A 27,906-nucleotide genomic window follows, 5' to 3' on the forward strand; every position below is an offset into this window, starting at 1 on the left:
ATAAAATATTCTCCCACATGATGTACTAGGATAGTCCTAACAATAGTAAACCTTGATCTACAGATCAGATGTGCCATTTGATAAAAATAAATAATGTAGAACTCAATAAAACCAGCCTGTTTAATGGAAACATCATAAAAACCTGCATGAAAAAAAAATGTAGCCATGGTAGCAAGTATAAAACAAAAGTCAGAACTGAGGAGACACAAAATCACACAGTTCACTACCAGGGTTGGTTTCATACATGCTCAGATGCCACAGGCACCCAGGAGGACTAGGTCTCACTTTGACCATCCAGAATGTGGGATTTCAGGTTACTTGCATCACCTGAAGCCATCTTGCTGACAACAAACCGTTATAATATAGTGAGAATCATTAGTTAAGAAGAGGTTGGGTTTAGTCTCCCCTTTTAATGTAAGGAATGGAGAAGCTGATGCTCAGGACAGATACTGAAAATGGAGCAAATTTCATATCAGCCAAAGTTCCCGTAGCCAGAGTTTTGCTGAGGGCTGCAGGTGGTGTCGGACACGCACCTAATGGACATTAGTTAGGAAGGAGGGAGTGAGGGGAGACGGGGGCGAACGTCTGTTGACTGCTTCGGCAGTTAGACGTGTGCCAGGTGCTTTAGGATGCTGTCTCATGAAATGTTTGTAACACCTCTGTGGAGCGCTGATGGTCCCGCATTTTATAAACGAGCTGAGGTCTCATCACTGCAGAGTGTTTGCAGTGGAATTTGAACCCAGATCGAACTCCACAGCCTTGCTCCTTAGAATGAGGCAGGCTTGCTTTAGAAAATGGAAGCTGCTGATTTTGGCAGAAAGGTGGGAGATACGGAAAGACTTGGCCTCATTTCCCTTGTTTCAGACAGATGGCTGCATTTGAAAGTGTGGTCTATTAGTTCTCACCGCCAGCCATCAACCTGTGGAGATTAAAAAAAAAAAATTAAAAGTAAACCCACCATCCCGAGGATTCTGAATCTCAGTGCCTTCCAGATGCAAGTGTGGAACTTACAAGATGATTCTGACCTGCCGTTAGAATTGAGAAACTGACAATGTATGGAGAATGATGGAACGGATGCGAGTCCGGGAGGGGGCCCAGAGGTAATATTTCCAACCCTCTTGTGAGGGGAAACTGAGGCCCAGAGGGCTTAGAAGCCAGATGGTCCTTCATTCAGTCCAGCACGTCCCCTGCACTGACCATTTGTTACTCTAGGTGATTCAGAAAGTGCAAAGAAAAAATGCTTCCCCTGCCTTTGAATAATTTTTAGCTAAAGGCCATATAGTTGGTTAATGCAAAGCCACAACTGGAATCCGGGTTTCCCGACTTCATTGGTGTTATAAAGCCTTTTGAATATTATCATTGCCAGCTCCTTTCAGCTCCTCCAAGCTGTGTAGACAAGTACTTATTAGCGCTGTGGTACATGGGCTCCAAAACCCCTGGCTTCCCAGTTCCAGAAGTCTCTTGCTGGCGTTTCTGCCTCATTACCAGCCTGGTATTCCGCCACCCATTTTGCCTTAGGTTCACAGGCCCACAGCTTTTCAGCTGACTGCTTTGTTCTGTTCATTTTTAAGCGTCTCACCTGGAAAAGGCCTGAAAAGCCACTCAATGATTATTTTAGAGTCGCAGTGCTTGGACAAAACCTGCCCTTCGGGTGGTCACCCTGATCTCTTTGCTGTGCTTTCTAATTAGTTTGCAGTCCTCTGATTCATCCTACAGTGTTTTTGTGGGCTGCATATTTTTCAGAGTTTTTCCCGAACTCCGTAAGGCAGTGAATGCAGCAGAGGGCAGGGAGCATGTCCCTCCCATTGCCGGGGAGGGAAAAGGAGGACCATGTGTGTGCCCGGCACTGTACTAGGCCCTTTTATATAAATATATGTTTTTCTAATGCTTTCTGATAGCCTTGGAGGAGAAACATTCTATGTCTGCAAAATATGGATAATAACTGGAGCACACAGAAGTAAAGTACCTTTCTCGAGGTTATATAAACAAGTAAGTTTTGTTGCTAGAAATGCAACCATAGAACCTTCTGGCGTAAAGGTCATGCTCTTTTCCTTGTACCACATGCCACATCATGTGTAAAGCCTTTGATCTAGTCCAAACCCACTTTTTTGAATTTAAGTGACTCTTAAATTTGATTTTTGATCTCCCCCGTAGATTTTCAAGTAGAAATCAAGGCTTTGATTTAACAATCCAGGAGAGATTTAGGACTTGGGGCACGACCCTAGAGAGAGAGCATTGGGTGTCACGGTCTGAGATTTGTGTTGAGGGTGGGCACTGAGCCCCTAGGCCAGCCCATTGGACCCAGGGGCCAACAGAGCCACTGTCCCCGGCCAGTCAGAACTTGGAAAACTCAGGGTGACCAAAGTATAAATGCTAAGCTAAGGTCCTTGGGGAGCCGGAAGTGGAAGGGAGGGAGGGACCTCTAGCTCAGAAATACCTCCCATCGTACATCCTATCAATTGGAGATCCTAGTTCCTTCTCTTAATAGAATAGTCTTTGAATCTTAAGTGATAGCTTGAATTTTTATATACCTTCCTTTTTTGGTAATATTTATCTGGGCTTTACTTTCTGAACTTACAAAATGATAATTCAGGTCTACGGTAATGAGGAAATGAGAACATATATGTGAATGACTTCAGCAGACTGTAGACTATCGATACAAACAACAGGCATCAGACCCCCGTTTCCCCCCAGTCTAACAGATGGGTAAGAACGGCAGTTTTGCTGTTGGGTGAAAGGAGCAGTGATTTGGGAGGCATAGCTAACTCAGGGAGAGGCAAAACCAGAGCAGGAAGCTGCCTTGGAAGTGGGGTGGAAGCCTTTAGATTCCTTGGGAGTGGAGGGGATGCAAATGAGATCTCAGTGTCTGGAGGTGGAGGTTGAGATCGAGGGAGATCTAAGGCTAGACCTGGTTTGTTGCCGACCTGGGATCTTACTGAGAGCAACAGCTGCCCATGTGCATGTGGACGCCACCTTGTGCCAATCTTTAGCTCAGTGATGAATTGTTGAGAGCCTGACAAGACACCTAAATGTGCTGGAGTCTCCTATAGAAATCTAACCATAGGATATAACATTTTATATGTGAGTCTGGTAATGAAACCGACGCAACCGGGGATTGGCATGAATCTATGACACAGGTTGGGAAATCAAGGCACCAAGAGAGACAGATGCTTGTGTATGTCTGGACCACTCAAAACTGAAGCTAAAAGCAACTTCTGGCTCTTACTTATCCCACTCTCTCTCACCCTCTTTCTTTTCTCCTAGCAAAATATGGTATTACTGTGTTCTCAAGAGCGAATTACATTCAAGTAACCACAGTGTAACGCTCACTAACGCCGGGTCTCCGAGTGGAGTGTGGTGAAGCTGGTTAGAAAAGAGGTATTATGTAATGACCTAATTATGAGGCCTGCCATCTGCTTAGGAGTCACGCCTGCCTAGTTAGGATTCCCTGATTGTGTTTCTCAAGGAGGATGCTAGATTCTTAAGGAAGCTGTGTGTCTGGGGGGTGGGGGGGGGTTTGGTAAATGACATTAGAAACACTTGCTTGAAGGAGGTTGGCAGGTCAGGGGGGAGGGAGATGAAGCAGTGTTTGAGGCTCCTGAGCAGATGTTACCTGTTAGCATAGAGAGCTAAGTGGTAGACGATTAATTGTTCCATAGAAGAGGCTCCCTGTGTTAGGGAAAGGGTGGTCAGGTGAAGGTGGCTGTCAGTATGGCCAGAAACCCCAAGTCTGCCTGGAGAAGCAATTGAGACATTTTTTTCCCATTCAGGTCAAAGAGTGAAAAATCCGCTTTGTTTTTTTCAGTGGGTAGTTTGTACTATGGATAAAAACATTAAATCCAGGAACCATGAAAAAGTGGGAAACTAAGTCAGTGTCGAATTGAAATGCAAGCCACTATGCTTAGGGACCTGATGAGTTGCCTCAGAAGGGACTCGGGGCCGGAATCAGATGAAAAAATCATGCGGTTGTCAGGAAAGTGGCAAGTGAAGGGAGTGTGCCTTTGGAACTGCTGTGGGTTTTACACTCAGCTGGAAAGGAGGCTGTGGACTGTGAGCCATGAGGCTGAGACCTAAGAGGATACTGACACCCATTTGTGCACTAAGGAGTGACTTGCAAGGAAAATAGCAAACTTTCTCAACACTCTTTAGGAGAATCTGTAACAGAAAATCTCTCTACCTTTAGGTTTTGAAACTGTGCCTGTATCAGGAAAACGAGAAAGAGACTGGCATGAACATCCCAGAGGAAATAATGTTTTGCTAATTCTTAGCCCTGCTGCAACTTATCAGGGACCTTCTTTTAATTCATTTCCTTCTGCTGCTCACCCCTACCTTCCAGTATGAAAGCAGTGTTGTCTTTTCAAGAATTGTTCATAAAAATCTCTGCATAGAATTTAGGACGTTGTTTAGTATGTTTCGTGTCCCTGAAGAAGCATCAAAATATGGCAGGCACCCGGCTCCAAAGGTCAGAGGTTTTTCTGACACTTTAATCCAGCACCACATTTATTTAAGGAAATGGAGGCCCAGGGAAGTGTAGCAACGTGCTCAAGGTCATGGCTTGTCATTTGTGGAGCTTGGACCAGACTAGGTCTCCTGACTCCTGGCCCGTTGTTCTTTCTGTTGCCCCTCCGTATCTCTCACGTGGAGATTTATTTGAAACGCTGTCAAGAGTTCTGTGGCAGTGGCAGTGACATGTGATTACGTGGGTGTGATCCATGTGCAGCCCATGGACGTGACCCTTTGGGTACTATGTGCTGTTCTCCCTGTTGTCTTCACTTCCAGCAGAGTCCGTAGAGCAGCAGGGAAGAGTTTTAAGGTGCCAGACATCAGCCTCCTTTTTCTGTGCATTTGCGAACACTTTGGAACAGAAAGGTTTATTTCCACGCTCAGTCTGCCTCTTCTCTTCCCTTTGACCACCACTTCTTGTTGGACCCTGATTCTGAAACAGCCTTGGGATAGCCTCTGTCTTTTTCTCGACCTTCTTTGCTTTCACACTTGAGATTGAGCAGGCATCTGGCCAAGAGGTTTCTCTGCAGGATCTTGAAAGTCATTTAAAATTTGGATTATGGTATAGTTTGTTTTCCCCAGTAGCAGATCTTTTCATAAGAATAGGAATTTGCAAAGTCATTAGCTTCCTTCCCTAGACAAAGCCAGCCAGCATAGTCAAACTTCCTGACCACCTCTCTTACCTCTAAACCACTGGTAGGATTTGATTTAGTCACACACACACACACACAGGTTTTCATATAAAGAGATACTCTGATTCTAGTCTGGGTGATTTCAGTATACTGCCTCTTTAACTTTTTTCTCCAGAAGGATTTGAAATGCTTGTGATCCTGGGGCGGTGGTTTTCCAGATTGGCAGATGATCTGTTTCGCCTGGAGGCTTAAAAAAAAAACCCAGGACCCCACCCAGGTCTGCTGAATCACTCTTTATCATCATTTAGCTATTTACTAAGTACTTTATCAGTGATGTAGTATGTGCTTTGTATATTGGATACTCAATAGGTGGCTTTTGAGTTTATCCAGAGCCTGTTGAGAAGACAAAAGGTTTTATTTTTTAAAAAAACACAGGGTACTATATTCAGGGCAGCATTGTAAAGTGAATCTCTTTTTCTGCAATAATATAAGGATGAATAGTGAAAGTCATTCTCTAAATATGTTCAGAAACGGCCCATTGAAAATAGACTGGCCCACCTACAGAGTGCCAAATGAGAGCTCCTAAATTGCAGAGAAATGTTTCAATTCAGGGCTTTGAAAAAGGAAGTAATTTTAAAATGTACATTTATGGTAAATGGGTTGAAAATGGGCACAAGTAAAACACTCTCATTGAGTTAAAAATTGGTTATTTTTGTTAATTTGTTTTTAAACTCAGTGTCTTTTAAAAACTTGATTATTAAATCATAGTCCTAAAATATACATTTGGCTGTCCTTGTCCTTGGGCAGGTGGTGACCATCACTTTGCAAATAGACTGAATATAGAAATAGCACTCTGCCTGAAAGCTGTTGTGTATTAATACTTGTTGCCTTCACAGAGTTTGTCTAATTCAGTGTTCCAGTTTTATGGATGGGGAAGCTGAGACCAAGGGCGGAGAAGTGGGTTGCTCCAGGTGTACTGATCAAGACTTCCTGTAAGCACATAATAGTTACCTCGTTAAACTAGCTGAAATACACAAGGGAAAATGTTCAAACGATAAGGTGGGGGTGGGTGTCTCATGGACGCTGGGAGCAGGAGTGCAGCTGACTCATGGGAAGGGTCTGAGATGAGGACCAGGAAGTATCTCGGGGGGGTCTATGTCTCTGTCGCTCTCATCTCTGCTTTTTCTGCCCCTGCTTTGGGTTTTCCTTCCTCTCTGCAGGTGGACTTCCCCATTGCATGCATTCATGTGGCTCAACATGGCTCCCGTACAGCTCCCACTTTCCCTTGTTGCCGTTTAAGTTGCCTGCACAGACTTAAACCGGATTCCACTTTTCCGAGAGAGAGAGTCTGATTGGCCAAAGCTTGAGCCAGACATCCTTATTGGTCCCATCAATGCCAGCAAGGATGAGGGTGAGGGCATTAGTCACACATAATTGGTAGGGAAATGTCCAGAGAAATGCGAATCACTGAGTTGGGCAGATGCCCCAAAGCTTTCTACTCTGAGGGTACACTAAGAAATTGTTGTACTCCTGGAAGAAAATGAGGAGGGTTTGAAATAAGGCAATGGCAGTGAGTGTGGGAAGAAGTAAGCAGATTTGAGAGATGGAGAAAAATCAGTAAGCTCTGATAATTAGTTGGATATTGGGGAGAGGGAGTTGATGGAGAGAGGAAATGGGGTAGGTGGTGGTCACATTCTCTATAATGGGAAACATGGGGAAGGAGGCTTGAGAGGATTTGGGGGGGAACATACAGGGCTTGATTTTAGTTCAAACATGCTGAGTTTGGAGTGCTTATGAAACTTACAAGTGGACACGTCTGTCAGGTTAATAGAGAAAGTCACATAGACGGTCCTGGACCTCTGGGGAGAGTTGTGAATATTATGAATGTAATTAAAGAATGCCCAAATGCTTAATGGGTGAGCTTGCTTAGGGAGCATTTACAGAGTGAACAGAGATGACTCAGGACTGAACCCTGAAGAAACACTGGCATTTAAGGAGCAGGAAGAGGATGAGGAACTCTAAAGGAGACCAAGAAGCAGAGATGTAGAAGAACTGAACGTCTAGTGTCATTTTCTTTGGAAGCCCAGAGGGAAAGTTCTCGATTCAAGAGTGTCACCAGCGAAAAGTGCTGCATGGCTGTCAGGTGAGATAACATCTGAAAAGCAGTGTCCTGGTGTGAGCCACAGAGCAGGCCTTGGAGAGGGCAGAGGTTTCTGAATGACTGGGAGGTAGACAGTGGAGGGACAGAAGCCTGGAGATGGTTACAAATGTCTGCTTGTGAAGGAGAGGGAAAGATGGTAGCTAGTTGGATCAAGAAAGGGGTGAAGAAACGTTTTTCCTTTCAAGATCAGAGAGACTTGGAGCCTGTTTAAATACTGCAGGGAGAGAGGCTGTAGAGAGAAATAATTGAAAATACAAGAGAGGAGGGATAATTTCTGGAATGAAGTCTTTAAAGGGCTGTGATGGGCTCTAGAGACAGGAGAGGGGATGGAGGCAAGAATGGAGCTGATCCAGAGAACTTAGAGGAGAGAGGGGTGTGAACGTTGGGGGACACTGTGTGGATTCAGGACTTTTCAGGACTTGAGAACTGCTGGTAGGTTGGGGTGGAGGAAGGGAGGAGTTGAGGGGCCTTTGGTTTGGAGATTTTCTCAAAAGATGCTTTTGACCCCGAGGATAATTATAGAACAAAAGTGGGTAGTTGTGCTGTACCAGTGGGCGCCCAGTGGGGAAGATGTTACACCTGGGAACAGGATCTCACTGCATTTGAACTCTCGTCTGAGCCAGGTTGTGGATGTGCTTAGCGCTGGACTCTCAGGTTTCCTTGGCATTGAATCACTAATTGCAATCGAGCAGGTTCAGACCAGTCGGCACCTCAATATTCAGCATGCAGAGAAAAGCCTACAAGCATCTTTCTGTTCAAAATTTCGCTGAAAACAGTCCCCACACCTCCATCACATACTCTTTCTAACATAGCCTGTTGGGATGTGTGTCTGGTCCGAGTTTGCCTAATGCTAACCGTCTTCCACTTCATCCAAAACCCTCTGACTGGCCGTAATTAATTACTGCTTGAAAGCCAAGAGGTAAGGTTCCGGGTTCCCTTTTACAGCCCTGGGAGTGGGAGGGACCTGCAGTGGGTTCTCGTCCCGCCTCCTCAACACAGGCTTCCCCTCCAGCTGAGACCGCGTTTCCCCGGAGCCTGAATGTCCCCGCGGGGCCTTGGTGAAGATGAAGGTGAAAGAGAGAACCAAGGATGGTGACAAGAATTTGAATTTAAGAACAAGGGGGTGGGGGATATAGCTCAGTCACAGAGCACATGCTTAGCACGCACTAGGTCCTGGGTTCAATCCCCAGGACCTCTGTGAAGGAAAGAAAAAAAAAGAATAAGGAAGAGTACCATCTCCTGCATCCCCATCGCCTCTGTGACCTAAAATGCTAGCCCCTCCGAAACACGCTGCTGCCAGGCCTGGGTCCCGTACATCTCCTGGGGAAGCAGTTGGGGACAAGAGCAGGTCTCTTCCTAGTACCTGACCTCCTCTCTGCCACAGTGTTGGTGGCACCCCACCTCTTGCTGTTAGGGTGACTGCAAGGGGCAGGAGAATCGGGGTTAGGGACAGGAAGGAGGAAGTGTAACCCAAGCTTTGTAGCTGAATTCCCTCCCACAGATGGGTCTGGGAAATGAGCTCCTCCACTTCGCTGTGAGGTAGAAGGTGTGCTGAAAACTGATGCCCCAGTAGTTAACCTGGCACTCTCCCAGACTCTCACTCAGCGCTCCCTTCCTGGGCTTGGGGTGGGTGGGTGACCTAGAATGGAACCCAACAGGAAGACTGTCAGGGCACCGTTTCTCCCTCAGGGCAGGGGCATACACCTTAAGGAGTAGCCTGGTTCCTCAGGACAGCACAGCGGCCCGCTCTTAAGTACAAGGTGCCAGAGGTCAGTAATGGGAAGTTCAGTGAATTCTTTGCTCTGTCTCACTTGCCAGTAAAATGGGACTTGAGTCTCTGAATGGATGATGGGTAATTTGACGAGAAAAATCACAGTAGAACGTGCTGGGGGAGACCTTACAAGCATGTCGTGCAGGTGGGCTTTAGGAAATGAGCCTGTTAGGCACAGATCCGGGACACGGGGCACGTGCCCAGGTTACCGGGGTTCTGCTGCTTACAGAGCGAGCCTTTGGGTCCCCGTCAGGTAGATGGGTATGATAATCCTTGCCTCACAGGGCTGTCATGAGGATGCGATTAGATGATGCATGTGGAAGTGCTTGGTGCAGAGCTGAATCCCAGTGGTGCTATTTTTGGATGTGCCCTAAACAGATGTGCTATCAAATAGCTGGAAGATGTGAAGGTTCGATGGAGAACAGGCCACGTGGCCCTGATGCTGTGGAGCGTTACATTGCGTGTATGTTTCTTGCTCTTTATATTCTGGTTATATTTGTATTAACAACAGAGCAGTTTTCAGCCTGCTGTCCGGGGTGGTGTTGCTTCTGTGATGGTTGACTTGAGTTCTTGAGCTCAGAGGCCATTTGTGCCTATGTCTGTCACCAGGTAGACCTAGGCCTTGATAAACGTCTCATAAGCATGGTTAATTAAGCTGATTATTTTAATTCACTGGCATTTGCTTGCTTTTTTTTTCTTACTTTTTATTGAAGTGTAGTCGATTTATTTACAGTGTTAGTTTCGGGTATATAGCAAAGCAATTCAGTTATACATATATATAAATATACGTATATTTATATATTTTTTTCAGAATCTTTTCCATTACAGCTCATTATAAGAAATTGAATATAGTTCCCTGTGCTATACAGTAGGCCCTTGTTTATTTTATATATATAATACATATCTCTTCATTCTAAACTCCTAATCTCTCCCTCCCCCTACTTTTCCCCTTGTAACCAGTTTGTTTTCTATGTCCATGAGTCTGTTTTTGGTTTGTAAATAAAATTTGTACCTTTTTTTTTTTTTAGATTCCACATATATCACCTGCATTTTGAATGTGTGTGCATCATATGTTTATACCACCATGAAACTCAAGCATAATTATTAACGTATAAATATTTTTAAGTAGTATTCTATTCAGGACTCGTGCTCCTATTATGTCAGTCATTGTATATTGTATATTTTAATCACAGAAAGTCACTGAAGAGAGAAGTTAGAGTTTTTGGCCACTCCCATAAATTTCATGCCCAAGGCAAGTGCCTTACCCGCTCTCACCCTAGTCCCAGCCCTGGTTTTACACCAAAGGCAGAGGAAATTTTCTCCACGTGGAATTGTGTGCATGAGTCAGTCCTTTTGTCCTCCTTCCTGGTCCTTTTTGGAGACTTACCTTCTTAAGACGCCTCCCAAGTTTTGGAAGACAAGTGTTTCTTTAAAATAAACAACAGAAAGATATAATTTAAGAAAGATAATATATAGTCCGTATAGAAAATTAGGAAAAGAAAGATAAGGATAAGGAAGAAAGCAATCATCTACCATCCCATCATCCTTGGGTAACTCAGTCTTAGAAAATTTTTTGCATGTTTCTTTCACAGCATTTTGTTGCATTTTCTTCTTAGTCTTTTTACTGCTTATGTGCATGTTTACATAGTTCTTAACTCAGCGCTTTTAATTTAATATACTGTGCACATTTTAACATTAAAAATGTTAAATATTTAATGGCTACATTACATTCTTCTGTATGAACAAACTTTAATTTTTTTAAATCAAATCTTTTTTTTTGAACATTTAAGTAACGTCCATTTTTCATGCTTACAGTTTTTTTTTTTGTCTTTAGCGTTTTTGTACACATTTTGTGAATATTTCAGATTATTTCCGTAAGATAGAGTCCCAGAAGTGAAATTTTTGAGTCAGAAGATGTATTGGACTTTTTATACATATTTCCATGTTGCTTTCCAGGCAGTACGGGTGACATTCTTACGGACGGTACGACTTCTTGCTGATACAGCTTAAGGAATACTCAGCTCTCCTTTCGTGTCCTCTCCTTTCTTTGAGGTATAGCTGTAACAGTCCTGGGTACTTGGGCGGTGTCTAGTACTCTTACTCCCGGGTCAGGTGGGATCCTTTGTTCTTCAGATCTACTTCCCTTCCTTGTTTGGCATAAACCTCTTGGAACCCTGTGACATCTTGGATTCTCCTGGGGTCTGTCCTGGCTCCTGGGTGAGTTGAGCACTTGTCTAATGAAGTTTCAGATACTTTTCCCCTAGACTTCTAGCTGACTGACCCCATAACCTCTTTCTACAACCCTTTGTTGAGACCCCCCAAGACTCTGGATCTTGGAAGACACACCTTTCTCTCTAACCCACATTGCCCTGTTCTGTTTTGGTTGATACTCATTGTTGATCTAGTTGATTAGCTGATACCCAGTTGGTATCTAAGCTGTTAGTGCTTGATCTCTGCTTCAGTGAAGCTTGATTTTTTTTTTTTATGCTTGGCACCCGAGTCAAGTCTGATCTCAGCCATGCCCAGGGAGCTTGGAGCAGGCCATCCCAGGGGCTTTACTGCATCACTGTACTCCCACTGAGAGCCAGAAACGGACTCCACGTTTCTGTTTCTCTTCTTGATTCCTAGCCCTTACTTCCTTTGGAGTCACTCACTGAGTTTCTGTTTCCTCCCTTTGAGGAATGGCAGAATGGAAGGACAGTATGGTGCCTGGGCAGATCTCTCCACTGTGCAGACAGCAGTTTCACACAGGGCTGGGCCTAGGGTGAGGTCCTCACCTCAATGCAGAATTTAAGAGAGCACCCCAAAACTCAGTTATCAACCTAAACAGTATTTTTATGTAATGTTTAAAAAATGAAAAGGAATGCAAGACAGAACCCTATTCAGGAGCTTGTAATAACCTATAATGAAAAAGAAAATGCATATAACTAGACCACTGTGCTGCACACCAGAAATTAACACCACATTGTGAATCAGCTATACTTCAATTAAAAAATACGAATGCAAGAAACCATGATGAACAGAATTTTCAGATGAAGACCGTTATCAGTTTAACACAGTGCTGTGCCCAGCCATACTGCAGCATGAGTCAAAAGGAAAAAAATCATTAATACTGACCTTGTGTTTTTGTACTGATGGCAAGGGCCTCACTCCATTTACCCTAGTCCCAACCCTGGTTTTGCACCAAAGGCAGAGGAAGGTTTCCCCTCGTGGAATTCAGTGCATTGTTCGGGGCTGGTTGCTCCAGGGCCCTTTGGAGACTCACCTGCTTGAAAGGCCTCCCTGGGTTGGTCCATGGCAGAGCTCTTTCCTTCACGTGATATAAAAGACTCCCCCCTGTCGGTTCCTTCCCATCTGAGAATAAATCCTCTTTATGAGTGCTTTCTGATGATCCCAGGTAAAAACCATCTTCTCGGCTTCTCCAAATAATGAGTAATTTGAATGCTGGAGATCTTGTCTCCCCAACTCCCTAACCCTGATCTGTGAGTCCAAGAAAGGTTACAAAGCAGACCACGTTCCTCTGTTCAAGTGCCCTGTGTCTGTCCTTTCCCAAACAGATTTCCCCCACTTTCTTCCTTAGAGCTGTGTATATTAATGCAGGTTCTATTTTAATGTAAATCTAGTTTTTAACAAAAATTTTCACTCTTCAAGTGCAATTTTTAATACGCTGTTTTAACACTCTGTTCTGGATACTTTCTGTTAAAGGAGGCTGTGTAGTTAAAATTATTAAAATTTCGATTGTATCAGAGCTTGTGTATTCTCTAAACATATTGGCACAAGGTGTCTTAGGGTGCAAGGAAGAGAAATTTAATTCAAATTAGATTAAGTCAAAAGGAATGCGTTGAATAAATACAGAGGAACCTTCCAGAACCCAACAGCAGAGTGAAGCTGGATTTTGTGAGTATTGGAAAGTTATCAGGTGTCTCTCTGTCTGTCTTTGTCCCCTTGGAGCCTCATAGTCTCGGATTGCAGCTTCTGCCCGGCGTCTGCACTGATCTCTGGACTTTGTTTGCAGACCGCTCTTCTCTGCTTATTTGTGAATGTGTGTGTGACTGACAGTAGCTACCAGCCTGGTCTGTGCAGCACCTTCTGATTACGATTCCTGAGGTTGTCACTCGGATTCTCAAGGGAGAGTCTGCGCCAGCTGCCCACTTCTGGCCCAGTTAGCGGTGGCTCGGAGAAGGGGGTCACTTGCTATAACAGATCTAATCATTATTTCAGCATGGGGTGAAGGGTACAGTAAGCCAGACCAGTGTGTTTCCTGCGGTGAATAAAAACAAAGTAAAATCTTTGCCCTCTGAGAGCATATAGTCCCCGTGAAAGACTGAAATGCAGGCAGGTGGGCTATAATCAGGGTGAGAAAATAGGGTAGGGATGGGCATTCTGTTAGGTCAGGGTTCACATAGGAGGCCTGGTTTGAGCTGCACTTGGACTTACGGCTACTCATTTACTAATTAAAGTGAAGACAGACATTCCAGAGAGGAAACACGATCAAAAAGCACCGAGGCACCGGTGGACACTGTCCAGGCCCTCAGCTCAGTGCGGGCTCCAGGTGATGATGGGCCTCGTATGTCACACTAAGGCTGGGATTTTATCTTAAGTGGTCAAGAGCTAGAGGAGACTCATAAGCAGGGAAGTAGCATTACTGGATTGCTATTAATTTGTGGACAATCTATTAATCATCTACTATGTACCAAACGCTATACTAGCCCTGAGGATTCCAAGAGAAATAAGAAGCTCTTGTTTGCCATTTGAATTTTCTTTGGTGACTGATTTTTCAAGTGCCCCACCTACAGAACAGTGTTGGCCTTACATACCTTTCATAGTATTCAGAGTCCATAAACTGGTGTTTAATGGTATCATAAGGTATGTATAGTATACTTTATGTAAAAAATACTATATAAAGCATCATATAGTATATCATAAACTATTGTAGTAACATAATATTTCTACCAAGGCAGAAAAGAGCAGGTCCCTCTTTGCTTTAGCGTAACGAGTGGAGATGAACGTATCACAGGTAATCACGGCACATTTTGCTAAGTGCAGAAGTAGGAGATACAGGCGAAATGTGTGGTCCTGCGAAAGCCGAGGGTGGTTATCAGGGAAAGGGAAGAAGAGGTGTTAGTTTAACAATCTTAAGCTCCTTTTATCAAGCAGAGGATGGGGGCAGGGTATTCCAGGCAGATGGAATAACGTGTAAATCTCCTGGGAGTAAAGCAGCAAAAAGGTAGAAGTTCTGACAGTGGGAGAGGAGAGAGCGTCGGGAGACAGAGCTGGGCGAGGAAGGCTCACACAATTAACAGCCGGGAGCTGAGAAAATGCCACCCTGCTCTCCAGGATGAGAGCTCACCTCCTCTCACAACTAGGAGGGTCGGGGCAGATGAGAAAGACGGGATAAAGCAGATGTGTCGGGACACCAGTTCTAATGACACCTAAAGAGCTGAAAACATACATTATTTCCTTTGATGTCAGTGCATGTCCCAGGAGAACACAGCTTAACCTGGCTGCTCAGCTCACATCACCACACTAGAAAATGCTCTTTCTGGAACAGAGCTAGTTAGCTCTGATCTTCCTACAAAAGCAGAAAGTGCAGAAAATGAAGTAAGCTTTGAAGCATGAACTTAAAGTGGAACGCTCTGGAATTACTTGGAAGGTGAGACAATGTCTGCTAAACTCTGGCTTTGCTGAAACCCCAGTTCGCCTTTGGAGAATATGGACCAGTAACACACGTCAAGTCTTGGTGGACGTGATCAGAGCTAGAGCTTGGGTGTCTGTGGTGGGGGCTGACGCATTCGGGCACAGGTGCCACGCCCCCTGGCCCACCCCAGCTGCTCTGTTTGTTTGCACACCACTTACTAGAAGATGGCTGGCACCAGGGACTTGAGGGGTGAGACAATTGATGCCTGAGAGGCTCTCCACTCTTTCAGGTGAGGAATGAGGCAGGACTGAGTGTGGGGCTGTTTAATTTCTTTTCCTTCTCAACTGAAGAGGGTTTTTCATTTCCAGCTCAAGTGTTATTTTTGAAAGAAGGGCTCACACATGGAACAAGTGGCACTCTGTGACAGCACAGGGATTTCTGGAAAGCTCTCCGGGAAGATGCACCTTGCACGTATTGCCCCGGGATACTGTCCGGTTGGCTTAGTCTCGGGCGACCTTCCGTTGTGATTTTTCTCTGTGGGGTAGACTGCCAGGACCTTCTCTCAAAATATGTTCCTTCTGCCCCAGACTAGATTCTCACCTTCTGCAAAGCTGACACTGTGTAGTGGTTTTGGTTTTGTTTTGTTTTTGGTATCCCTTACGGTGCTAGGTGAACCCCTGAGTACCTTCTGTGTAGTGGGTGACACTGTGCTGGGTGACAGAGGCCGCAGTGAGACAGTCTCTGTCCTTGCCCTTGTGTGATTTACAGGGTTCAGGGAAAGGTATCAAACCAGAAATCACCTACCTAAGTATTTAATTATACTCCTCATATGTTCCAAAGGAAAAGTCAAGGGCGCTGTGTGTAACAAGGGATGTAACCTGATCAGAAGGGGGTGGGGGAGCAGGGGCGGCTGGGGGAGGCTGGTCCGAGGAAGTAACATCTAGCCTGAAGCTTGAAGGATGACTTGTAGGAGCCAACCAGGCCAGGGATGAGGTGGACAGGGCAAAGGGAGAAGCCTACGTGGGAATCCTTAATTAAGTAGGGTGGAGCATAAGCAACACTGAGGAAGAAAGAAGGCAATTGTGGCTGGAATGGAGTGAGCAGTGAGAGGCTGTTGGGTATGAATGAGGCTGGAGGGGGAGAGAGATTGCACCCTGTCGCGCAGGGCCTTGCAGGCCACACTCAGCTTTTGGAATTTCATTCTTAGAGGGGCGAGATCAGAGGAGTTTCAAACAGGAGAATGCTAATTCAGTTTCTGTTTTTATAAGAGCACCGTGGCTGTCGTATGGAGAATAGAAAATGGCTCAGTCTGACCCGGGGATGTCAACGAATGAAGAATATGGCCCTACTGGTGTCTCTCACCGTTTCTCTCTACATTTGCCAGACAGCTCAGCCCATGGAAATAGTACAGCCAAGGTGGGCCGGGTGGCTCTGGGAAAGACCCTTTTTTGGTCCATTTAAGCTGGTGACAGGCAAGGCCCAACGTGCTCTGGTTCTCCGTGCAATGATTCAGAAACTTCTGGTGTGTGTGAGCCAACTTGATAATTTAAGCCCTAATCTTTTGTTCCAGGCAGGCAGGTGCCTTCTCTGGAAATGTCTTTTTTGAGGGGTTGGTGGGATAGACTGTTGCCTAAAGAGAACCCCCCCCCCCAACTGGAGATGCCCTCCAGTTGTCCAGCCCTGGAAAGGAAGAGCCAGCTGCCGGCTGCCCCATGTTCAGCCTGGGCTGTGGCCTCCATTGGGTCCATCGATGTTTCTGTACCACTGCCGGAGATTGCCAGTGTCTGACTGTGCCCACAGCTCCTGATGGGGAGAGAGGAAGTTGAACACCTTAAGTCACCCCCCATCTGGGTGTTCTTTCTGCCTGGAGAAGGGAGTGCTTTGCCATGCTCCCCAGAAGGAGATGGCACATGGTGATTGTTAATTTGAGGCAAACGAGGAGAGACTGGAGTTATAAAACAAGCCCCAAGTCCCTCTGAAATCAGTGTTGACAAATGCTTCGGTTTGACCTTTTCTCCTGTAAAATCTTCGCTGTGCTCCCTACCATCTGTTGTAGAGCTGAGGAAATTTTTGTTCCTTCTGAATCTTTTGGCAAAGTTGTCTCCAATGTGGATGAGTTGTGGATGGGTATTTGTCAGTTTCTTGATCGTCACTCCCCACGGGGGCTGACAGCCCTTGCGCACATGCACCGGAGTTGGCCAGGAGGGAGGCCAGCTTTGGGCAGGTCCTTTGACTTTCACTGGGATTTTCTCTTACCTTCCTTAGTAATGAGGTGTCCTGTACTCAGTCTGCTGCTGCGGGGAGGGATGGAAGCAAAGGGGAGCAAACCCAGGTGAGAGCTAGGCATGGGTCCCCTGGATTCCAACCCTGCCGCTGCCTCTCGATAGTGGTCCTCGTGAGGCCACGTGGGCTTTTCTCCGTGCCTCAGTTTCCCAGCCGGCCCAGGTAGGGTTTGTCATGCATGTCCTGCTGACTTTGCAAGGCTCTCATCAAGATCGAAGCAGGGCTGTCTCGTTCAGTCTTAGCCTGGAAATAGGTTTCCTTAACTTGCACAGGAGCGAAGAGATTTTTCTAAAGGTTGTTGTCAGGGGTTTCCACCTAAAAATCTAGCATCTCTCGGAAATCAAAACACTTGGCAACCCTCAGCCCACTTTCCTCCAGGGCAACAACTGGCCGTCACTGAGGAGCGGCTGCCCCGGGATCCAGGCGTGCACATGCTGTTCTGCACAGTCCCCACGCCTCCCCGTCATCTCCCTAACGGTGGGTCTGCATCGGCAGACCCCGTCTCTGCATTTCGTTATACCTGGATTATTTCCCTCCTTTAGAGGATCTGTCTGGGCCCGGTAGGCAGTTGAACTTAAGCTCTTGATCTCAAGAAGATGTTCTAGATTTAGAACTCTATGATAAGTCAGTTATCATACAAATGCAAAGGATTTTGGTGGGGAGGAGGTCAGGAGGGAGAACCTGTGTTCATCAGTACGTCCTGTGTGCCCATGTGTGCCGGTGCTCTTCCTGTCATTTAATCCCCCCAAAGCTATGAGGTAGATCTCAGCCGTCCTTGACAGGTGGGAGGACAGGGCCTCAGGGAGACTGTGGCTTTCCTGAGCCAGGTTTGAACCTAACCTGTTGGACTCTGTGAAACCAAGGAAAACTCCACAGCCTCAGTGTCACGTGGACATGGAGGCCCCGCCCCCTCTCCAGAAGCCGCCTGTACACAGTTGTGTGTGTGGCGGGCTTGTAGGTGAGGACATTTGTGTGACCTTCTGTGCTGTAGTCCCTTTTTTCTTTATAAAATACTTTTACATAGGGCTAAAAATATTCTTGAGGTTTTTTTTTTTTCTCCTTTAAAGCACAGTTTTCCCAGTTAAAGTGAAATTTATCCGGGAGATGTAAAAGAAAGGGCAGCTCTGGACAAGTTACTGTATTTCTTTGGTCTCCATTTCCTCAACTGCAGAAATTAAGACTAAGCTAGTGGTATTTAAATGAATGGGTTCCTTGGAGACCGAGGATTACAGGAGATGCTTCAGGGGTCCCAGGAGGAAAAAGTGACTCCACTGAAGGGCAGGGCTCTGCACATGGCTTCCCTTCATCTGCTTAATATTAGTTCTGAAAAAGATGCTGGGAGAAAAAGAGGGAAAACACTGCCATTTTATTTTGTGCTAGTTTTCTCTTCCTAGGGTAATTCCAGGAGAAGCTGCCTTAAGTGAACAACATTCTTTGGGTTAAACCCACTTTACAAGGATTTGTAGGGGGGAGAAGCGGAGACAGGCCAGGGTGTAGGGGTGGGTGAAGTTGCCTTCATTTTCATTTCCTCTGGCTCTGGCGTGGGCCTCCTTTCATCTCAGACAAGTGGAAGCCATTCCTAAAGGTGGACTTAGGGAGGGAAGTGGCCTTTTACTTGCAGGAAATAAGCAAGCAGCAGATTTTTGTGCCCAGAATCTAGGCTCGATTTATAAACATCCACCAAAAAGCTCCTTGGCAGCAAATCCGGAAACCCTGTCTCAGCATCGTGATGGGCTTCTTTGTCTCATGGTCTAATCATGCTCATTGTCTGCCCAGCTGTTTCCCATCTCCGTGCGCGTCCCTGCTCGGATAATCAGTTTGATGTGTTTCTTCTCTTTCCGCTCACCTCACCTCTTCATCCCTTGCTTGTCCTTGCAAAGTGGAAGTCAGTGGCATCTTAATTCACTCGGAACAGCTCCCAGGACCTGGTACTGGCGAGCATGATTCAGTATCTGAGAGGAAGTCAGGAGAGGCACTAAATTTACTTCAGACGCCCCATTGCTGATGCTGAATGTCCTGATCAGGCTCCTGAGGAGGTTATGTTTAAAACCCTTCGGTCGTGATAATGATGTTGATGACCGAGATCTCTTGTTGATGTCAGAATTAAAGAGATTTTAGAGATGATATAATCCCCTCACTGCTGATTACAAATTCTCACTTGCCTTCTTCTCCCAGGAGAGAACTGGGCATTTCTTTTTCTCCTTTAAAGCAGAGTTTTCCCTCTTTTTCTCCCAGCATCTTTTTCAGAACTAATATTAAGCAGATAAAAGAAAGCCGTGTGCAGAGCCCTGCCCTTAAGTGGAGTCACTTTTTTCTCCTGGGACCCCTGAAACACCTCCTGTAATCCTTGGTCTCCAAGGAACCCATTCATTTAGACACCACTAACTTAGTCTTAATTTCTGCAGTTGAGGAAATGCAGACCAAAGAGATCCTTTGCTTGAGAGGTAGAAGTCCAGGTTATCTCAGTAATTTCATCGGTCACTCCATGATCCTATGCTTTTTGTTTATTTGTTTGTTTTTTGTTTTTTTTTCTGGTGGGGGGAGTTAATTAGGTTTATTTATTTATCTCTCTCTCTTTTTTTTTAATGGAGGTACTGGGGAGTGAACCTAGGACCTTGTACATGCTAAGCACACACTCTACCACTGAGCTATACCCTCCTCCCCATGCTTATTAAAGACTTTTATCAGGAAAGTGGTGGGAACTAGGTAATCCTAAGAGTTTAAATGACGAAGGATCTATTGGGAAATGCAAATTAAAACAACAATTAAATATCACTACACACTAGAATTGCTAAAATAAAAAGACCAATAATACCAAGTGTCGATGATAAACCTGGGTCCATATTCCTACCTGGCGACTATTACCTGGAGTTGTGTAGTAGCTGTTCCTTTACATGAGCCATATATTTTGGTTTCCCACAGTCTCAGCCACTCTCTGTAGCCTTTTCTATTTTCTGTAGTCACATTAAGAGAAGAGTTAATTCATTTTTGAGGGCTCACTATGTGTCAGGCACTATTCCAGGGCATGAAGATACAGAGGGGAACCAAACAGACAAAATCTCTATAAACTCATAGTGAATGGTGAGTACCATCTACATCATCAAAAATTAGAGGGAGAAAGTTAGACCAAGAGTGCTCTGTATTTTAGGAAAAGTGGGAGAAAGCATGTTTCTTTGTGGAAGTTAAAAAAAATTCCTATGTATTTAAGTAATAGGTAAAAGTATGTCTGTATCAAAATTATCCTGCCTCTTTCCCTTGTTTCCCTCAGATAATGAATCAGATACTTTTTCCCTTTATGATTTGATAAATTCATGAATTTTCCCAAGAGATAGACTCCAGTAAAATCATGGAGGTTATCTGAGCATTTCAGAAAGTGCCAGTAGGCAGAGCAGCTGGAACAGGCTCCAGTGGGCAGCTTGGCACAGACTCTGCTGAATGTTAGTTTTTTTTACGTCTGTCTAAATTATCCCCAGCTCAGCTTTGGATTTTTCCATTTACTCAAGATCTAGAGATGCAACTCAATCTAAAGGAAGCATCTCTATTGAGGTCTTATAGCTGCCTTCTGTAATCCCAGTACCCTGTTTAGCTATGGCTGGGAATCTTGTCACCCTGATCTGTGTGGTGGCCGAGGACCCGTGGTGACATATCTCGAGTCGTGCTATGTCCCCCTACCTTGAGTTTACACTCCATTTGGTCAACTACACGGTGATAGCGGCTGACATCTTTAAACTGACAAATCCTGTCCAACTTCGAATTTGATCTCATGATCAAGAAGCCATGGTTTAAATGCTTCTCACCTACAGATAAGCCCTTTTATGGGCATAGATTCCTAAGGACATGATTCTGTCTGCAAGAGGCACAGTGCCTCGAGGAATTTACCTTGCCTTTAGGTTTGTGTTGGTCATAGGCTTTGAGGATCTGGACTGGCTCTTCTCCACTGGTTGTGCTTGACCGGATCATGTGGGAGGCTCTTGACCTGTTTCTTCCACCCCATCTGGAAAGATCTTCTTGCTGCCTGGCCAAGAAAGCTCCACTGCTCCCATCTGGTGACAATTATCTCAAATTGCCACATCACCAACCTGCTTTTGAGAGGACTGCCTTGTCCTGTAGTGGTGCTGCGCATCACAGAACTGTAGGAAATAGTCATCCCCAACTTTTGTTCTGCAGCACTGTCAGGTGTCTCCATATTATCTAAATGAGTACTGCACAGTTTTCTCTAAGATATGTGAAGTTGGAAGAACATTTTTTAGACAATCAGGATGGTGACACTGGTCCAAGTTCTGCCTATAACTGTACCTCAGCCTTACTTGGTTCCTCCACCCATAAAGCAAAATGCTTGGACTTACCACTTCCTAGGAGCACTACTGGTGCAAAGTCTGTAGTTCTTTGATTTTTTTTTTTAATTCAAAATACCTATAAAATGAATACCCACTTGGATTGTTCACAAAACAATTATGACTATACTTGGGAATTCTGTAATTTGTATTATCATTTCCCCCAGTTTTAATTGCTTATAAGATGCATCATGAATTTAATAGCTTTTTGTGGGGAGCAGGGAAAGAAGACAAATATTACTGCATTAAATGTGCATATTTATTACAAGAAAAATTCTGATAGCCTAAAAATTAAACTGCATCTTAGAATTGAGGGTTTTTTTTTTTAATGTGTGGTTAGACCTCTACCTGTCAATGCATGCTAGAGTTTTAAAAATCTTTTTTAGTAAATATTCAACATTCTAGAATTAAATGGACAATTGAGCAATGTGAGTAGACTTTAAAGTATTACAAGAAAATGGAAAATGATATTGAGGTACAAAGATTAGAGAGATGACAGCTGAAATTTAAAATTGTATGGTAAACTTCAGTGTGCATCTGGGTACTGAAGAGCACACTGACAGGAAATACACAAACATGCAGGCTCTGGTAAATCATTGTCAACACGCACATTTGGAACATTTGAGCTCATTTAAAAAATTCTTTTTAACACAAAATTATGTGTGTATTTTATGAAAACATGCAACAGTGCTTTATGATTAAAGCTCTCTCTGATGGCAAGGGACAGAATCCTACTCAAGCTGATTGGAAAAAGAACAGGTATTGTAAAGATACAACAGGAAATCCATGAACATCAACAGACAGGTACCAAAGTGCTTCTGGCTTGCAGAGGATTTAGAGAGGAATGGTTGGGACCCAAGTCTTCTATCCCGGACCTCTGGCTTCTGTAATCACTGCTGGTTGCTGTGTATCAATCAATGTTGCATGTGGATACTAGCCCCACTACTACGCCATCACCTCTGCTCAAGTTTCCGTACTGATGACTTCTCTCAGTGTTCAGCTCCATCCGATTAGTCACCGCCTCCATGCGGAGAATAGCCTAGCGATTTTTTTTCTCCACCCAAGGTCAATGTGCAAGGTAGCTGAAGCTAAATTATGTAGGTGTAATGAGCAGGCAGATGGATTGAGTATCTGATCTAACTGCTACTTATCCCAAAGCCTTCAACTTTGATGATTTTGCCACACCTTCTCTCTCTAAACCCCTCTTAACAATGGCACTGAACATCTATTACAGTATTTGGAGAGTGAGGTTGAGGCTAGGAGTTCTAAGAATTCGTGGAATGCTAAGATGTAGAAAATTCAGAGCATTGAAGAATTTCTGATAGAGTTCTAGAAACTTCTTTTAATGAATCGTAACTATTTTTTAGAGAAAGTTTAGTGCAAACATTAAAAAATGTGCTCAGTAATCCTCATATTTGGCTGGTGTCTGCTGTGGTAGAGCAACACTTTCATAACAATGTTTGTGTCTTCTCAACGGCCCTATTAGATGGGAGGGCAGGAGGAATCCTTGAAGTCTTGTTGTTGACTTGAGTTGGGGATGGTGTGAGGAGGGATGAGAAGAAAGGAAGAAAAGATGATTCTTGAAATTAATTGCCAACTATTCTTAGGGCAGTTATTGGAATAATTTTCAAGTCTCTCTGTTTAAGTGTTGGACTGAAATTAAAAAAAAAAAGTCCTTGGTTGAATCTAATCTCTTTGAGCTTCTGTTTTATTCAAGTAGTAATTGTTGTCTTAAAGGGAAAAAACACCCAGCCGCACAGGATTGTGATGTGAATTAAACAAGAGTTCAAGATTGTGCTCTACGCTGAAATTTGACACAACATTGTAAAATGATTATAAATCAATAAAAAATGTTAAAAAAAAAAAGAGTTCAAGGTGCCTAGGACAGCAGTTGGAATGTAGTTGGTTCTTTTTTCTTTCATCGGTTTGTTCATCTGTTTATCTGCAGGTTCTTTGGAAGATAATTACTTTTCTTCCTTTATTTGAGATATGCGTTTAGCAACAGTTTCTCTGCCTCTTGCTACCCAGTCCCACAAGTAGTACCTCTGAGTCCCCAGAATCTAAGAATGCTTTCCATGCCAGACCAGCCCGAGGCCAAGCTAACGAGGGCATCAGTCCCGTGGACAGTGACATCAGCACCCGCAGCCACCACGATCATTCGACAGACTCTTTAAGCTTGACTCAAACAAGCTTGTGTGTATGTTTCCTTCACAGGTGGATTTGCCATCGTGTTTCTGGTGAGGACAAGCAATGGAATGAAATGTGCCTTGAAACGCATGTTTGTCAACAATGAGCATGATCTCCAGGTGTGCAAGAGAGAAATCCAGATAATGGTAAGACTGCCCCTCAGACTTGGGACTGCTTGTTTAAAACAGGGAGGTGGGGAGACCGTGCCTTCTCACCCGGAAGCCAAGGAGGGCTTGTCCCCTCCCCTCATGCGGCAGGGAGGCCTCTGCACGAGATGGCAGCGAGCCCAACTGGGCTGTTAAGTGCTCCTGGCTTAGTCACTCTCAGCTGGAGAGCTGAGGAGAGAGGAGCATATTGAGAAGCCGGACCAATTTTTAGGTCAAAGGAATAATTTGAGGCATTGGGAAAAGTTTACTTAACAACTTGGTTCCCAGAATTAACAACAGAGTTTAATCTGGAAACCCTAGTTTCCCAGTGACCTTCCTCTTTTAGTCTTACTTCTATCAGTCACCCGTCCTAGTTTTCAACCCTCTTGAGCTGTGCACATTCTCTGGACATATTCTTCCACACTTTATATTTTGTACATATAGCTCTTTCCACCTGGAATGCGTTTCCTTTTTTTTTGTTTGTTTTTTGTTTTGCCTAGAAAGCTCTCACTCATACATACTCTATGATTCCATTTATAAAAGCCCAATAACAGGTAAAAACGATCTCTGGTAATAGAGATCAGAAAGTAGCTGGCTGGGTGTGGGAAACTGACTAGAAAGGAGCACGTGGGAACTTTCCAGGCCATGAAGTGTTGTCTGTCTTGTTTTGGGTAGTGGTTACACAGGGCTCTCCAGTTGTCTGAACTCAATTGAACAACTTAAGATCTATGCACTTTATTGTATATTGATTCTACCTCACATCTTAAAAACTTAATCAGTTTTCAAGATTTAGACTCATACTATGTTTTAAAAAGACTTCCTATCTGTTAGATATGTGATGAAGTATTTATGAATGAAATAATAGGATGTCTTGAAATTAAATGAGTGGATTTAGAAGAGAAACAAGACTGGCAATGAGCTGACTGTGACCGAAGCAGGGTGATGGGTATATGGGTGTTTGTTAGAGCTATCTCTTCTTTTCACTTCTGTTTGACATTATGTTTAACAGATTTTTTCATGCCTTTGTGTTTCCGCTGTACTTTTGTTTCTGCCAACTATATGGCTTATCTTGTTATTTTAGAAGTAACTCTGCCTTCAGAAAGTAAGGTATTTAAAATCAGAAACTTTGTATTCTAGCACACTTCTTGACATGGAGTAAATTCTTAGTAAACTTCGGATGAAATGAATGTGTGAATGATGGTCATAGCAGATGTTCACCTAAAGGAGAGGGTTCCTTTGTGCCCTGCACTTTAATGTGCTTGTAAAGAGCAGAAAGAGGTCCCCAAAATGGCGTTGCAGGGGTCCTACCAGGCTTTGCTCGTCCTGTGGGGTTTGCCCTTTCGGTGCTACTTAGAGTAACTAGTTGTGCGGGCTACTGAAACAACTCAGGATTTTTGAGAGCCTGGTACCGTGTAGGTTCCAGAAGGTTGAAACTATTTGAGAAGGAACTGTTGGTAAAAATAAGTATTGCTGTCATCATTGCACAGCAAACAACCCCCACCAAGGGTTGTGTACATACAATCAGAGCCACGTGGATCTGTCCACACCAGTGCCCTCCCACTCCCCTCCCACTCAGCTCCAAAGGACCTTGCTCACTGTCTCGCCCTCCCTCCACCGTGTTTTCTGGATCCTTATTCCTCTTCCTCCCACCTTGCGCCTTCCTTGCTTGTCTCTCTCACTCCGTTTCCTGTCTTTGCAGCTACTGTTTGCTTTGCCTGGAATGCCCTTCTCATTCATTTCCTTTGTTATGAAAGTAACCCCACTCCTTAACTTTCTCCCACTCATTCAGAAACACGTTTGAGGGCTTAACTTTGTGCTGGGCAGGTGTTGGCGTAAAGGAAATAAGACGTGGGCCCCTGAGGAGCTCACAAATTAATGCACCTGATTAGGAATTAAATTGCATCGTTCCAGGTCTGGCCCAGCCATACATATTAGCCGTGAGAGTTTGACTTTGTTTTGTTTCTTAGTTTATATTTCTTAAAACTTAAATACTCTTACATCTGAAGTATGTGTAGTTTACTGTACAGGAACCGTGGCACAATAAAGGTGTTTAAAAAAAGACATTAAAAGTAATCGTCAAATTAAAAAAAAAAACTTAAATACTCAAATAGTTGAACTAAGCGTATTAGTCAAGCAATTCCCTGAGGGGTCCTCCTATGCCATTTCAAGGTCCCAGAGGTCACCTCTTTTAATTGAATCATTTGATGCATTTCTAAATAACAGGCTGATACTGCTAATTCTTTTTTCCCCTCCATTTTAGGCATTATATACTATAGCAAGTAAAAAATTAGCTCTCTTTTATCCCCTGTAAGTCCTTCCCCTCAATTACTTGCATTATTCTCACCTCTTATTTTTTTTTCAAAATAGCAGTCAGTTTGGCAATATGTTAGTTATATTAGTGTCCGTTTTTACATTATTATGTAAAAAAACATTATTGCTGAATCTCCTATGATTACTGTTCCTTTCTTACATAATTCTTTTTTTCCCACTGGCATTAATAATTGTCTTGGGTGGTTGGTTTGTTTTTTTAAAATTTTAGTTTCCTGTGTACTTTTCAGTAGTTTAATCTCAGACTCTCAAGTTGTTTGAATCATTTTTTTGAATACTTGCAAGCACATTGAACACTCTTCCTTGTCTGTTTTATCTTCTTGAAGAAATCTCTCAGTCTTTGGGCTTGATGGAATCTGGGTTGGTTGCTCTCTGGGCCTGATTTACTGTCTTATCTAGGAATTTTCTAGCCATTCTCTTTGCTACTTTTTCTTGCTAGATTTGTTGCCTCCTCCTTTTGCTCACTTCCTCCCTTTGGTGGGGCTTAGCCTCCAAGGAGCTTCCTGACGCATGGCAGGTAAATTTTTGAGACCTTGCAGGTCTGGAAGGTCATTTTACATTCACACCTGTGACAGCTTGAGTATAAAGTTCTGGATTGAAAACCATTTCACTGAGATGTGTGAAAGCATCACCGTACTGGATTCTAACTTTCCTTGGTTAGGCTTTGGGAAGTCCGGAGTCATTCTGATAACCTGCTCCTGTGGCTGTGACCCATTTTTTTCTTCCCAGAAATTTATAATTTTTTCTTGGTTTACAGTGTTCTGAAGTTTGTTGATGACATACATTGATGTGTGCGTCTATTATTTATCATGTTAGATGTTTGGCGGTCCCGTTTAATCTAGCAACTCATATTTGTTTGTGTGGAATTTTAGTTTGTCTCATTCGATGATTTTCTTTTCTGTCTTCCTTTGTCTGAAATTACTATTAGTATTTGGATGTTAGTTCTCCTGAACTGATTTTCTAATTTTTTTTTTGTTTTTTCCCTTTTATCTTTCATTTCTTTGTCTTTTCCCTCCACCTTCCAGCAGATTTCCTCAGCTTTATATTCAACCATCCTGTTGAACTTTTTATATATCAGGCCTTTTAATTTCTAAGACCTTGTTGGTTTGTTTTTGTTTTGTTTTGTTTTGGACTTTGATGAAGTCCAATTTATTAGCTTTTCCTTTTGTGGATTCTGTTTTGGTGTCATTTCTAAGGACTCTGCTTCATTCTGAATTCTGAAGATTTTCTCCTTTTTTTTCTTTCTGTAAGTTTTACATTTTGCATTTAAGTTTGTGATCCTTGACTTAACTTTCTATAAGGTGTGTTACTTGGGTAGAAGTCTACTTTGTTGCTTGTGGGTGTCCATTTGTTGAAAAGGCTGTCTTTCCTCCATTGAATATTTTTGTCCAAAATCAACTGGGCATATTTGTGAGGTTTCATTTCCAAACCTTTCTCTGTCCCTCCACCAATACCACACAGCCTTATTCCTGTAGCTTTATAATAAGTCTTGAAATCAGACTGATTCCTCCTCCTTTTTTTCCTAAAGTTATTTATAACTATTTTAGTTCTTTCGTCTTTTCATATAAATTTTAAAATAATCTTATCTAGATCTACAGAATGTCTTGCTAGAGTTTTGGTAGGAATTTCATTAAACCTGTATATCAATTTGGGGAGAAATGGCATCTTTTCTGTGTTTAGTCTTCCAGTAATTTTGTATTCTGTAACCTTGTTGAACCTTACTGGTTCTGGGAATTTTTTTTTTTAATGGTTATCTTTCGGATTTTCTGCAAATAGAGGCAGTTTTATTTTTTTTTCCTTTCTGATCTGCTTCCTTTTATTGCCTTTTCTAACCTTATTGCACTTTTCCCTCATTTATTTATTCAATTATCTATTTATATCAGTATGGACTCATGCGTATTTATTTATTTTTTTCCCTTCAAT

At 43.6% G+C, this 27,906-nt stretch overlaps 1 protein-coding gene across 9 annotated transcripts in view; it reads left to right on the forward strand.

Annotated features, from left to right (window-relative positions):
- Window positions 1–27,906, forward strand: part of AAK1 (AP2 associated kinase 1) — a 147,614-nt gene that overhangs the window by 41,065 nt on the left and 78,643 nt on the right. For all 9 annotated transcript variants that reach the window (XM_064494422.1, XM_064494423.1, XM_064494425.1 and 6 more), the window contains exon 3: window positions 23,537–23,655. In XM_064494422.1, coding sequence (XP_064350492.1) covers window positions 23,537–23,655 — 119 coding nt within the window. The remainder of the gene's footprint in view (window positions 1–23,536; window positions 23,656–27,906) is intronic.

The sequence above is a fragment of the Camelus dromedarius genome, chromosome 15 (genome assembly GCF_036321535.1).
Source record: "Camelus dromedarius isolate mCamDro1 chromosome 15, mCamDro1.pat, whole genome shotgun sequence".
Taxonomy (NCBI): Eukaryota; Metazoa; Chordata; class Mammalia; order Artiodactyla; family Camelidae; genus Camelus; species Camelus dromedarius.